The 15,000-nt window shown below is 31.9% G+C and overlaps 1 protein-coding gene across 30 annotated transcripts in view; it reads left to right on the top strand.

The window, feature by feature from the left end:
* LOC124422920 (tropomyosin Per a 7.0102) overlaps positions 1-15,000 on the top strand; it is a 52,594-nt gene that overhangs the window by 4,247 nt on the left and 33,347 nt on the right. For 11 of the 30 annotated variants that reach the window (XM_046959964.1, XM_046959967.1, XM_046959965.1 and 8 more), the window contains exons 2-3: positions 3,215-3,372; positions 3,666-3,791. In XM_046959964.1, coding sequence (XP_046815920.1) covers positions 3,259-3,372; positions 3,666-3,791 — 240 coding nt within the window. In that variant the 5' untranslated portion in view covers positions 3,215-3,258. Of the gene's footprint in view, positions 1-3,214; positions 3,373-3,665; positions 3,792-4,345; positions 6,311-14,824 lie in introns of those variants that run through there. The other 19 variants (XM_046959946.1, XM_046959947.1, XM_046959959.1 and 16 more) reach the window with 18 other exon arrangements.

Raw genomic sequence — 15,000 nt, 5'->3', positions numbered from 1 at the left:
ACGTTGTGGAAGGCTCGATGTCCTTTCTGTTCCTCGCTTCTGAGCCCTGGCATCTCTGATTACTATACCGGCTATAACAGCTCGCTCGAAATCGCGCACATTCGCTCGCGCATAAACCAGTGACGCGGACACGCGTTTACTTCTCTCCCATTGGCGTATATAATGATCAATAAGAGGGATACAAAAAGAAAATTTTAATTAAAATTTTACATGATCTTTCGCGCGTTATTTCGTCGTACTTAAAGAAAAATCAAAAAAAAAAAAAAAAAAAAGAAAAAATAAAAAGAAGAAAAAAAGGAAGGAGAACGAACGAACGAACGAACGAATAAAAGAAAAGAAAGAAAGAATGACAAAGGAGAAGAATAAAAAAGAATAATACAATAAACAGATAAAGTTTAACGAAGTATCAAGATGTCCATTCGATATACCGATTAATATATAATATTTGAATGATCGTAACGATTAAAATAATATGATAAAAATGGAGGATAAATTTTGCTCTGTTTAACACGAAAGAGAGATAGATAGAGAAAGAGAAAAAGAGAGAAGGAAAGAGAGAGAGAGAGAGAAAGAGAGAGAAGGAAAGAGATCTATCGCGTGATACGCCAATGTATGTACGCGTTCCGCGCGCGAACGAGAGCTCGCTTCGAAAGCAGGAACGCGATATTCGAGAGCGAGGAACACGGCCGTTACCGAGTTTAAAAATACGCTATGAATGATGCAAATATATATGTGTATATATATATATATATACATGTTTGTGTGTAATGTGTATATGTGTATGTCTATATATATATATATATCTATATACATATAGTCCGCTAGTTTCGTGAGAACTAGTTTCGGAGTGTCTGATAATATAAAGGAAGAGGGAGAAAGAGAGGAAGAGAGAGAGAAAGAAAGTAAATTTGTTTGCAGAGACATCGAGTCTTATCATATTATGAATATAATCATATGGAAGTCTTTTAACTACGACGAATATTCAAATTAATCGTACGTGAAAATAATCAAATCGAATATGCTCGATCGATATAGCAAGTAAATTAAGAACAATGCGATTAGAATACATTATATATAATTTATATATAAATATATATATATATATATATATATATATAGGTGACCAAGATATGCATTTAATAAAAATTATTTTTATTTTATATCATTCAATCTCTCATTGGTCACCCTATATTAATATATATATATATATATATATATATATATATATATATATATATATATATATATATATATATATATTTGTTAAGTTTTATAAATATTTTTATGTTTAATTCCTTCTCCGCTCAATTCTGTCCAAAAAGAAAAAAAAAAAGAGAAAAAAAAAAAGAAAAAAAAAATAGAAAAGATGAAAGGAATTAATTCCGAGCATTTTTTATTCTTTTTCTTTTTTCTTTTTCTGCTTTGCTTTCTTTGTTGGTTTTTTTTTTTCTTTTTCGTTTTCTTTTATATTCATATCTCTTCTTCGTACGAAAATAAAATCAGAATTTTATTTCAGAATGATCGATGTATGTTATTAAATTATAATCAAAAGTTTCTGAACGTTTGTAAGAATTAATTTAAGATCTCGTAAAATCATCATTCTTTTTCAATTAAGGTTAATACTCGTAGTTTTTACGTGCTAAGCTAAATAGTTTTACGTTTTAAAATTTGAACATGCATTAACTCACGAAAGAAACTTTAAAATGTTTAATTTATCTTCAATCGAGCAAACAAAAACTTTTAATCCATCCTATATAGAATTTGATGTATTAATATTAATATCAAATTATATATTAAAATATATATAATATATATATATATATATATTTTACATACGATATTATATAATTCAATATATTTAAAATAAAATTATATCATATATAAAAATTTACAATTTATATTAGATCGCGGTGTTAATCAGTTTGACTTTTGAAGTAAATTTTTGTTCATTCGATGACCAAAAAAATTTTCAAAAAGTGAACTTCTTAATCCATTTAATTTGTGTACGTTTCATATATATATATATATATATATATATATATATATATATATAATATTTATTTATTTATATATATAATATATATAATATAACAGAGATATAATATATATATATATATATATATATATATAAAGAGAGAAGAGAGAGAGAGAAAAAGAGAGAAATCTTAGCGAAAGAAGAAAGACAGGGGGAGAATAGACATGGAGAAAGGAAGGGGAGGGGAAAGGGGCTAGGATCGTAGAAGTGGAAGAGAGGGTTTCTTTGCGGGCACGTCGATTACTGGCCGCTTAAGCTCGCTCGCTCGCTCGACGGAGCTCGGAGAAACGATCGGATAAAACCTGAATGCGGCCGCGACTGACTTTTATTTTCCTCCTCTCCTCCTGAACGCTCCTGAGGACGACGACGCGCATACCATAGCTCTCTTGGATCTCCAGCAGCCGTACAACTAACCAACCAACCAACCAAACAACCAATCAACAAATACAGAAGACGATTCGAGTTCGAAACTTTGAAATTAATCTTCTTCCTTTCGAAATTAGACAAATTTTTTCCTAATATCTTTCGAAGAAATAATAGAAGAAGAAGAAGAAGGGAAGAAAGAAGAAGAAGAAAAGAAATAGAGAGAGAGAGAGAGAGAGAGAGAAGAGGGAACAACAACAACGTTTAGCTTAGCTCCTATCGTGTCTAATGCGTGTTTGATCTATTAATAGAAGATACGAGTTTGGGTGTATCTAACATCACTCCGCTAATTATACACGTCGATTCGTCGTGAACGTTTAAAAGTTTTCAATTAAATTTTCTATCATCATATTATTTTATTTATTATACTTTTTATATTTTATAACTTCGAGACCGAGCAAAGAAGGAAGAAAAAAAAAAGAAGTATGAAGAAAAAAGATGATCCGAGACCGAAAGGATATTTTTTGTTTCATTTCTTTTCTTTTCTTTTTTGAGATTTTTGTTTTTAGATTTTATCTTTTTCTTTTTTTTTTAAGATATATATATATATAATATTAATTTTATAATATATTATAATTTTGCGCTAATAATATAATATAAATATATGTTTATATTATTAACTAAAAGAAATAAGAGTGACATAAGTATATATAAAAAATATATGAATATATGTATATACATATGTTGATTATTGGTATAATAAATAATTTGTAAATAATCAAATAATATATTTTTTTTTTTTTTTTTTCAAAGCAGATATTTTTCGTGACTAACGTGAGTGAGGCAACAAAAGCAGCATCATGGACGCGATCAAGAAGAAGATGCAGGGAATGAAGTTGGAGAAGGATAATGCGATGGATCGCGCCTTGCTCTGTGAGCAACAGGCTCGCGATGCCAATGCACGTGCCGAGAAGGCTAGTATCCTCGTGAAATCTTCTAATTATTATCGATCCTTAAGATAAAATAATAAAAAAAAAAAAAAAAGATAAAGAAAATCAGAAAAGAAACAAAACAAGAAATTTTAATTTCAACGATGTCGCTATTTTAATAATCCAAAACTTATTTTTTTCATTCTTTTTTATTTAATTTTCTTTTTCTCTTTTTTTTTTTTTGTTCTTCTTTTTAAGTTAAGAACATATGCACTCTCGAACGAATTAAAATAGTTTTATCGGATTGATCATAGTAATTTTTGCTCTTATTGGTATAGGCCGAGGAAGAGGCACGTGCATTACAAAAAAAGATCCAGACTATCGAGAACGATCTCGATCAGACCCAGGAAGCACTTATGCAGGTTAATGCAAAATTGGAAGAGAAAGATAAGGCCCTACAGAACGTAAGTACACTTTGTAACACTCAATTTTCCGAGATCAAGCAAGTCCCAACGTTGGTTATCGTCTAGAATAAAGAAAAGGAAAAAAAGAAGAGGATTTCCGATAGATAAAAATTATAACAAAAATTATAAAATTATAAAAAAATATATATATATTAAAAAGAATATATATTAACGTACATCTAATTGTATATAATAAAAAAAAGAAATATATATATATATATATTATTTGGAGGTATCTACGTATAAGAAGAGAACATATAAGAAAATTTGAAAAATGGCGGTGAGTGATATAGAATTAGTGCCGTCAGTTGGCGCTGCTAGCGTTCGCCGAACTAGCACTTTATTTCGAATAATGTAGATGTCGCTTCGATAGATACTCGTGACACTCATACGCTTACGAGAGAGAGAAAGAGAGAGAGAGAGAGAGAGAGAGCGATCTCTTCCATCGCGTTGAACGCAGTTCGTGTTTAGAAATCGCGCACGAACGTCGTCGGATGTTTATTTCGGCGAGGTTCGTGAGGATTCGTCGGTATCGCGTCGTTGGTGGGTGGGTGGGCGGGTGGGTAGATAGATAGAGGAGGGGTTAACCCGAATTGTAGCTTGTCGTGTAGTGAAGGTATAGGAGGGGATTGAGGAGGGGACGAGGTGTCCCATAGAGGGCGTTAAGATCGTAAAGAGAATGATGGAGAAATAGAGAGAGAGAGAGAGAGAGAGAGAAAGAGATAGAGACAGACTGATATTGTGAGAAAATGAGAGACGGAGTGGGGAGAAACTTTGCGTGGTGAACGGCGGGCGCGACTGCAGAAACGTGTCGCGCGAGAGAGCCAGTGACAGACAAAATGGCGGTAGGGCTTATGCGGTGAGCGAGCGAGCGAGCGAGATAGATATAGAAAGACGAGAGCGAGAGAGAGAAAGAGAGATAGAGAAGGAGAGAAAAGGGAGAAAGAGAGAGAGAGAGAGAGAGAGAGAATCAAGACGTGAGTGCAGCTCAGCACGACGACACGTCGCAAAGTAGCGCGCGCGCTGCTGCTAAGGAAAGACACGATTTTTCTCCTGTTTTCGTAATTAACGACGAAAAAATAATTCCCGATTAATTCGTCGCTCGTCGTTTTACTGTATTAACTCGTCTTAAATTCGTCGATAATAATAATAATAAAAACAATAGTAATAATAATAATAATAATAATAACAGCAACAACCAACAATAATAATAATAATCGTTGATTCGTCGTCATCGTCGTCGTCGTTGTCGTTTTCGTCGTCGTCGTCGTCATTGTCGTCGTCGTCATTGTCGTCGTCGTCGTCGTCGTCGTCGTCGTCGTTGTAATTATACGTTGGTTAATCTGGTGCATGTTTCATCCAGGATCATCACGATCATGGAACATTTGCCGGCGTCGACCGCGAGACGTCGCGGTCATCAGCATCACCCGCGTCACTCGACGCGTAGACGTTTCGAGGTATCCGGCAGAGGACCCGCGCAGTGTGGCCCTGCCGGTATAACAACAACAACAACAACAACAACAATAACGACAACAACAACAATAATAGCAAACAACAACAATAATAACAACAATAATAATAATAATAATAATAATAATAATGGCAACAATAATAACAATAATGTCCTCGAAGATAACAACATTTTATCGGAGCAACCAACGTCGTTGGGTACCCATTGGTTGCGTGATTCCTTGTCGAAAAGAATCGAAGCTAATAATAAGGAGGATGTCAAATCTAATAAAACAACGACGACAGCAACGACAATATCAGCGACAACAGCAACGTCAACGGCAACCCAACTGACAACAATTTCCGAAACAACAATTGCAGGAAAGACGACCGACGATAATAAATATAACGAGAACAATGAGAATACGAACGTCCGACAGAGGCTCGCGCAGTGTAGCCCGGACGTAAATATTGAGATACGAAATGATGATAAAAATGACGACGATTACAATCTCATTTATAATGACAATGACGAGAAATCAAATGACATTGATCGTAGGAATAAGGATTTGAAGAAGGTTTACGAGAAAGGTTTCTCGCGGGAAATTCAAACGCTCGTTTCGAACCCACGTGGCTGGGACGACCAATTAAACGTAACAGAAATCAAAGAGGAAATTAATGACAATATCGATGAGATATTCGATGATATTCGTACGAAGGAAAATAGAAATTATCACGATTACGATGATTTATTATTAACGAATGATAAATTTTTCATCGACATATACGACGAGCCCGAGCACGCGGTCGCGAGGGCTCGCGGGGATGGTAATTCCGATGACGAGTCTACCAACGTCGAGGAGGATCCTGAATTGGCCGAATTGGCGAAATTAAGGTGTCCAAGCGAAAGGACCGAGGTACAAGCCGAGAGAGAGGCCAGAAGACGAAAAAGATGCGCCGATTATCCTGGATTAGCATTTGGCTGTTCTATATTCTCCAGCGATACAATGATGAAGTTCAGTCTGATTAGGAACGAATTACAAAATATCATGGGCAATCAGCTGAAACGGGTCAGTTGGTCATTATTTTAATTTCTTATTTCCATCATTAATTTCTTCTTTTTCCATTTGTTTTTTTCTTCCTTTTTTCTTTTTGGATTTCTTTTTTTTTTTTTCTTTTCTTTTTCTTTCTCTTTATCGTCCAACCCATACGACAGGAATGCGTGACCTTGTTGATGATTGCATCATACATAAAACAGCCTTCACGATAAAACGGGCCAAACAAAGCTCATGGTCCTATTTAAAAATCGACCCGAATAAATATTTGATCGCCTTTTTTCAATCATCATCGTTCTCTATCTCTCTTTCTCTCTCTCTCTCTCTCTCTCTCTCTCTCTTTCTCTTTCATTCTTACTCTTTAACTTCCTTTAATATTTGATTTATTAGAGATTAATAATTCCATCGATTTAATACATCACGTATAAATATATGTAAATACATGTCTTCCTCGTAGACGATTAATTCTTTTTTTTTTTTTTTTTTTTTTTGAATTTATTTAATATGGCGATCGTTGTAGGCGTCGATTACGTGACCATGTATTTCGTCTATTTGAAACCTCGCCATATTTACTCGTACTCTATTTATACATACTGTTTCAAATGATACTCATTATATATATATGTGTATGTGTGTGTGTGTGTGTGTACATACATATATATATATATATATATATATATAAAATCCATGTCACATTATATTCGAATGGTATCAATGAGGAGAGAAGATCATGCAAAATAATACTGTTCATCGTTCTATCGTACAAAGTTCAAATCGTTCGAGTAAAACGATAATGATGATAATAATAATAATAATAATAATAATAATAATAACAACAATAATAATAATAATAATTATTGGAATTACGAAGCGAGAATTATCGTAAAAGAACAATGGTAATATAAACGTTTTCGATATCTTTATCCTATTCACCGAGATTGATTTACGAGGTATTTCGTAGAAAACGAAAGTAAAAAAAAAAAAAAAAAAAAAAAAAAAAAACAAACAAACAAACAAGAAAAAAAAAAGAAAAAAAGGGGTCATTTTTCTAACGAATCCAAACAAGAACGACAAAGCGTATGCCGTTACATCCTCATCTTAAAAACCAATACCGCCTATAATAGAATTATAATAAGAACTTCTTTCCACTGACGTAATAATCTCTTCGACTAGTCGTATCTCTTGAAAAAAAAAAAATATATATATATATATATATAAATAAATCATATTCCCCAGAAACAGAAAGAGAGAGAGAGAGAGAGAGAGAGAGAGAAAGAGAGAGAATATTTATATCGAATTCACGAAATATAAAAATTTGATCGTCAGCCATTTTGTAATTTCGTTTTGTACATGAAAAAAAAGAATAAAAGAAAGAGATAAAAAAGTGAAACGAAAACAAGAAAGAAAAAGTAAAGAAATGGAGAAGAAAAAAGGAAAGAAAACGAAAATGGCATTTTTATAAGGACGTATTAAATGATGGATTTAATCTGAGAGGAATGAGTATCACAAAACGTACGACAGATGGCGACCCGATTGTTAACGTCGAAAAAAATTCTCATAAATACTAATCCGGGGGAATTTGAACGAGAGAGAGAGAGAGAGAGGAAAGTTCTCCCGGATGACATATTTCTGACACATCGATTACTACGCCGTTTCCAAATATTTCAAGGCATTTATTTCTCTCTCTCCCTCTCTCTCTCTCTCTCTTTTTCTTTTACTTTCTTTTTTCTTGCGGCGAATCGTAAAAAAAATTCTTAGATTTGTAATATCGCTATCAGCAAGCGATAGGTGGTAGGGGGATGGATGGACAAAAAAAAAAAACAAATTAGCTCGAAAAGGCCAAGGAACGGTGTGATTTTAATGAATAAATTGAATTGAAAAAGTTTTCATTATAATCAAATAAATCGACGAGAAAGAAATTTATCTTCTACCATTTTAAATTTAATTAAATAATATTAATTAAACGCGATTCTTTATATATCATTCGCCGATAACTTTCGGTCCATCCACTTTTCTTTATCTTTTTTCTTTTTTCCTTTTTCCTTTCTTTTTTTCTTATTTTTTTATTTTATTTTCAAAAGGGGACGGGAAGAATAATAAACGTGATGTAGCACCAAAGGCAGGCAGGCAGGCAGGCAGGCAGGCTTCTTTTTTTGGTAACAACGTCGAATCAAGCAAGCAAGCAAGCAAGCAAGCAAGTCTTGCATCTTGCACAGTGTTAGCCAAACACATGCTCTCTCTCTCTCTCTCTCTCCCTCTTTCTCTCTCTCTCTCTCTCTCTCTCTCTCTCTTTATCTTTCTCCTTGGCACATGATCTAAAAATAAGCCGCGGATCCAGCCGTCTTGCGTCTTTTTTATTTGGAACTCGCTGAGAGAAGAGAAAGAGAGGGTGGGTGGGGGTTGCTGGGGTAAGTAGTGTTGGCGGTTGTGGCAGTGGTATGGCGGGGGTTGGAACGGAATGTCGGGGGAGTCTTTTGCTTGCTTGCGTAAGCGAACCACCCGGAACGCGTTCAGGAATAAATTTTCCTAAACGTCATTTTCTTTCATACGTGTGTGTATTGTACGTATACATATACATATACGCACTCTCTCTCTCTCTCTCTCTCTCTCTCTCTCTCTCTTTCTCTCCCTCCCTCCCTCTTTGTCTCCTTTTCTCTTTTGCAAGAAAATACAAATTCCTTTGAATTTGAGAGAAAGAATTTCGAATATCCACTATAAATTTTTCTTTTTCTTCTTTCATATATTGTTTTAATATAAATCATCACGACAATCCTTTGTCTGTATTGCTCTGATCAGTCATTAGAGATCTCAAGTTCTTATATGTTTATATTTTGTTTATCGAACTTTTAAAACATTCTTTCATCGTAAACGCTCGCTTTACACGTGTTCACGATTGTTTGAGGTTAGGATGGAAATTGTTTTGTCTTTTTGTAAATCGATCGCTTTGAATAATTGCGATCGATTTTTCTTTTCTTTGTTCTTTTTGTTTTTTTTTTTTTCTTTCTTTCCTTTTTATTAATTATAAAATATAATCGTTATTAATACTCCATCATACACACACGTGTTTGAACGTGTTCAGAATTATTTGAGGTTAGAAAGTTAATTGTCTTTAATATCGATCACTTTAAACAATTGTGATCATTTTTCTTTTTTTTCCTTCTTTTATATTAATTATAAAATACAATCGTTATTATAGTTTCTCAAATTACGTTTTAATAAGACAATTGAAAGATTTAGAATTAAAAAAAAAAAAAGAAAGAAATGTTCAAATTTTGTATAGATAAGTAGAACTGGATATTAGTATGACGTTATTGACACGTCACATCCGAAAATAATGATATGGGTAGGTAATAAAATTAAATCGATAATCAACTGAAGAGATTACAATAGATATTGAAAATGTTAAATATATAGCAGATATTAAATATATAGAGACAGGTTGGATCAAAAGTTTTTTAATGAGTCAAATGTTCCTAGGAGATAACCATATATATAACATTTTCAAAAGATTAAATATATAATATATATTGATTTGACTAAATGTTTCGAAATTGATCAAATGTTACTAGACAATTTTAAAGATTTGTTATTACTTTTCGAGACTACTTAGACTTTGTTTTTATTATTATTATTAATATTATTATTACTACTATTTTTCTTTTTTTTTTTTTTCTTTTATATATTATAAAATTACAAGCTTAACTACGAATCTTAAAAATCTCGAAAAATTATAATTCATTTTTATAATCATCTAAGAACTTTTAGACTATCCTGCATAATATATACATATATATTTTTCAAAAACGTAATAGTTGATGACCGTTCATCTAGTCTTTATTTGGTTTCTACGCTTTGGAGGTTATGTTCCTTACAATGTAATAAAACGTTAAAAGTTCCATGAAGGGACGACATCCTTGAAAGTTCGTCTCCCTTACTTCGTCACGCTCGTTGCTACGTTAACATTCTCAGTATCAGCAACTTTGTTTCGAACGTTCTTTCGAATATGCGTCATCAGTTCTTATTTAAAGGTTAAGACAACTTTTTCAAATAAAAAATCGTAATAAGTAATTTATTGTAAATCTTTCATCGATTTATGAGAGATAAGAAAACAAAAAAAAAGAGAAAATAAGAAGAAAATAAAAAAAAAAGAAAAGAAATAATTGCTGACATTTTATAGAACAACTCTGCTATAACGTTGATTACTATCTCGTCACTGTTGCTATTATAAAGAGAGAGAGAGAGAGAGAGAGAGAGAGAGAGAGAGAGAGAGAGAGAGAGAGAGAGAGAAATAAAAAGTACTCGAGCATGACAACAAATACCGTACAACGGATGTGACATAACAAGTTATAACCTCATATAAAATCTTAATATGGTGATATTTTTCGTATAATAGTGATATGCTAATGGCCACTCCCAATTATATATATATATATATATATATAGTGTTAGAATATATAATATTGTATTATATATTATATATTATATTATATATTATATTATATATTATATATTATTTATGTATTGTATATTACAATGTATTAATAAATATATAATATATAATGTTAAAAATAAGATATATATATATATTCTTTTTAAATAAAAATTCGTCGTTCGTTAATTTAGTTTTTCATAATATTTTTCTTTTTTCTACGTGCTTCATTTTATTTATTTATTTATTTTTTTTTTTTTAAGCATATATATATATATATATATATATATATTATTTTTAGCATGCACTTTTTTTATTTATTGAATTAAACTTTACAGAATGTTTTTTGTTTACGTCTCTTCTTTTTTTTTTTTTTTTTTGTTTTTTTCCTTTTCTTTTTCCCCTTTATCATAATACAATATGTACAATGTGTTCGTGTATCTTTCGTAATAAATTAATGTGAAGTGAAGATTAAGTTAAAAGAAAAATTGTAGAAAAGACTATATGTACATGTCGTACGTGCTTCGAAATAGAACAACGAAGTATATATGTAAGGTTTCTCAAGACTAGTAAAACATTTGTCGCGAGCTTAGTAATGCTTAGTAACAATCGGGCAAAAAGAATCTGAACGATCGATAATACTTTCGAAGAGCAAATATATGTTTTATTTTTCTTTTTTTCTTTTTTCATTTTTTTTTTTTTTTTTTACCTTTTGTTCTTTTTCAATTCTTTTTATTTGATCTGATTTGATTTGAAATCATATTATTTATTTAACATTAAGATCTTATATGTCAGGGTTTAAGTAAATTCTAGAATATCAAATAAAGAAAATATATTATCAAGCCATTTTTTATGTCACCTGTTCACTATTATTACAATCACTTATATATATATATATATATAAAATAAATTTATAATATAATATATATATATATATATAATAAATTTATAAAATTTGTTAAATAAATTAGTTATATTAATATTTAATATTATATATATATATATATATATATATATAAAAATTAAAGATGTGAGAAAGAATATCAATTTTGTAAAATTTTAATAAGGAATGTTATCTTTGCCTTATTTCGGTCATACGCGAGTATAGAGTTATCATGATGCTCTCGACGTTCCTATTCGATGACGTACAAGAAACGTGCGTCATACCAAATTGAATTAAACATTCCTTTTACAGTTTACACCGTGTACTTTCTTTAATCGGGGTGGTTGGTTGACGTTATTAAATCGACGTGGTGCAATGAATATTATCATTGTTCAAAAGTTTCGATCGATTCGTCGAGTCACATCACGATTGATTAGTATTCGACTAACGATAAAAATACCAATCTATTATCGATACAAAGGTCAAACGAACTTTATTTCGTTTCTATTCTTTTTTCTTTTTTTCCTCCTTTTATTTTTGTTTTGTTTTCTTTTTTGTTTAAATTGGTTTATTTTTTATTGCTCTTTTCAGATAAACAAACTTTTTATAATTTCATTTTGTAAAATTCGTGCAACGATAAGAAAAATCTATTACACTTTAATTTATTTCATTTCTTTTTTTTTTTTTTTTGTCCTTCTTTTACTTTTGTATAATTAATCTTTTCAGTTAGTATTTTTCTTTTTTCTTTTCTTCCTTTTTTTATTTTTATTATTATTTATTTATTTATTTTTTTTTTTATTTTTTTTTTTAAATTGCATAATTGAACAAACTGACGTAACAGGATCGATCGAATATAATTCTACGATCACGTGTTCCCATCATCCACGAGATTCACATTTTAAAGCCATCGTATTCACGCTCGTGTCAATTTAACTTCTTAAGTAGGTTGACGAGCTTAATGGAGTTAGACGATGACCGAGAGAACTCTTTTGCTTACCTCCCACCATTAATGTTCCATATATCGCGATATTCTATGCGACACAACAAGCAACCTTAAAGTGTGAACTTAAACGTTTCGAAAAAAAAGAAAAAGAAAAAAAAAAGAAGAAAAAAGAAAAAAAAAGGAAAAAGTTTTGCGATAACATCTCGTGCAAATTCTCTTTAATTAAGGACACGTAACGATATACTTCTCTCAATCGATACATTAATCGATATATTAATCGACGATCGATTTGACCTCGAACTTTTCTCGATCAAAAATCTCAATATATTATTATATTATATACTAAATATGAAAAAGTATGTAAGAGACAAGCGTAAACGCGTAATTTTAATTCCTCGAAGATCATCTCATGAGCATGATAAAAAAGTTCGTAACTGAAGAAACAAAATTCCCTAGGCTAGGATACGAAAGATCAATTGATCCTTTTCTGGATCACTTTAGTCTCGCGATAATTGTGATTTTACGAAGTACAAACAAAAAAAAAAAGAAAAAGAAATTGATACCAAATGTCACGTCATTAATCGATTTTTCAAATAGGCTAGGAACTTTTTTAATCGATCCAGGGACTTTTCGGCCCGTTCTTCGACTAGTCGCAGTTATTTTTTTTTTTTTTTTTTTTTTTTTTTTTTTTTTTTTAATTTAGAAATCATACAACCCTCGAGAACTCGTCAATTTCTTTTTATCTCTTTTTTTGATCTCTCGTGGACCATCCGTATGATTGACGAGAATAGATATACATATATTTGTACATGTATATATACCTTATATATAAGTGTGTGTATGTGTGTGCATATATATGTATATATGGACGAGTATGCCGTAATATTTCGTTCAGAGTAACAAAACCGGTTTTCCAACGTGGATTCGTCTATATCTATCTCTCAGTGTCACGATTACGCGAAAATAATCATTTACGTAAGATCGTGTTTGTTATTAATCTGCGAGACATAATTTTTTACCTCACCTCCTTCTCTCCCCCTGATACTCTCCTCCCCTCCCTAACCTCCTATATAATCGTCATGTTCTAGAAAAGTATTCGACCTATGCGCGAACCGGTTACCGTACTTCCTAGTAAGAGTTTTTCGAACCTAATCATTTCACTTGTTTGCTACTCTCGATCGTATAAGATTTATTGGATTATTAAGTTTGGCGGGAACATTTGAAGAAAAATTTACAAGAATGATGATGATGATGATTATAACAATAATAATAATAATAATAATAGATTATAATTACGAATGAAGATAATTGAATTTAGGCGAATAATCTTTATATAATATTATAGTAATATTTCGATTTAGTATTTAGGTAGGAAAAAAACAAGAGACATTAAAGAAAGAATATAAAACAAAATAAAATATTAATATAAAATAGAATAAAATGAAATAAAATGAAATAAAATCTTTAGTAACCGGAAGGCAATGCATGAAGATTATTATTCGATGAGCTGATTCAAACGGTTGGGCGCGCTCGGTCTTGCGGGCGCGGTATTTCCGGGAGTATATAGTTTTGCGCGCGCGGCGACACGTCGATCGGCGTAGCAATACTTCGAGTTCGCCCCACCTCGCGCCTCTAGCGAGAGGAAGAGAAACAAGAGCAGTAGAGAGAGAAAGAGAGAGAGAAAAAAGAGAGAGAGAGAGAGAGAGAGAAAACTCCAGACAGAAAGAGAGAAGTTTTTTGCATGTTCAACGATTTTTCATAGGACGAAAATAAAATAGATAATACTGAGGGAAAGAATATGGTGTATATATATATATATAAAAAGAGAGAGAGGGAGAAATATAAAGGCAGAGTCTGGTTATATGTGTGTATGAGAGAGAGAGAGAGAGAGAGAGAGAGAGAGAGAGAGAGAGAGAGAGAGAGAGAGAGAGAGAGAGAGAGAAATTTATCTTTAACAAAACAGCATGAAGTTATAAAAAAAGAAAAGAAAAGGAAAGAAAGAAGAATAAAAGAAGAAACGAGGAAGAAGGATTCTCGAGCAGCGTAGCGGTAAAGGCGAGGATTACTACACACTATTACTACACTACTACTATTACAACATAACACATACACGTAACACAACGACTACGTCTATAACAGACTACATTACTACTACTAATACTACTACTACTACGATGTAAAGGGGGACTACTTGTCGTCGGCGTTGGTTTGTTCTCTGTTACTACGCTAACGTTATGCGCATGCGCGTTGTCCGGCGGAGTGGCCGGGGGCGGCCATCTTGATCCTCTCCAGTCAACAGCGAACGAGCGGGCCAGTGGTCGTCGTCAGTGCGCGACAGCTCGGTGCTGGTTATATATCTATCTAACTGTCTAACTATCTATCTATTTATCTATTTATCTATCTATACTTATCTTCCTTCCTCTTCAGTGTTCAAGTTTTCGGTGTATTAA

This window comes from Vespa crabro, chromosome 3 (assembly GCF_910589235.1).
Source record: "Vespa crabro chromosome 3, iyVesCrab1.2, whole genome shotgun sequence".
Lineage (NCBI taxonomy): Eukaryota > Metazoa > Arthropoda > Insecta > Hymenoptera > Vespidae > Vespa > Vespa crabro.
Note: the sequence above shows the minus strand (reverse complement) of the source record. Positions and strands in the feature narration are given on the sequence as shown.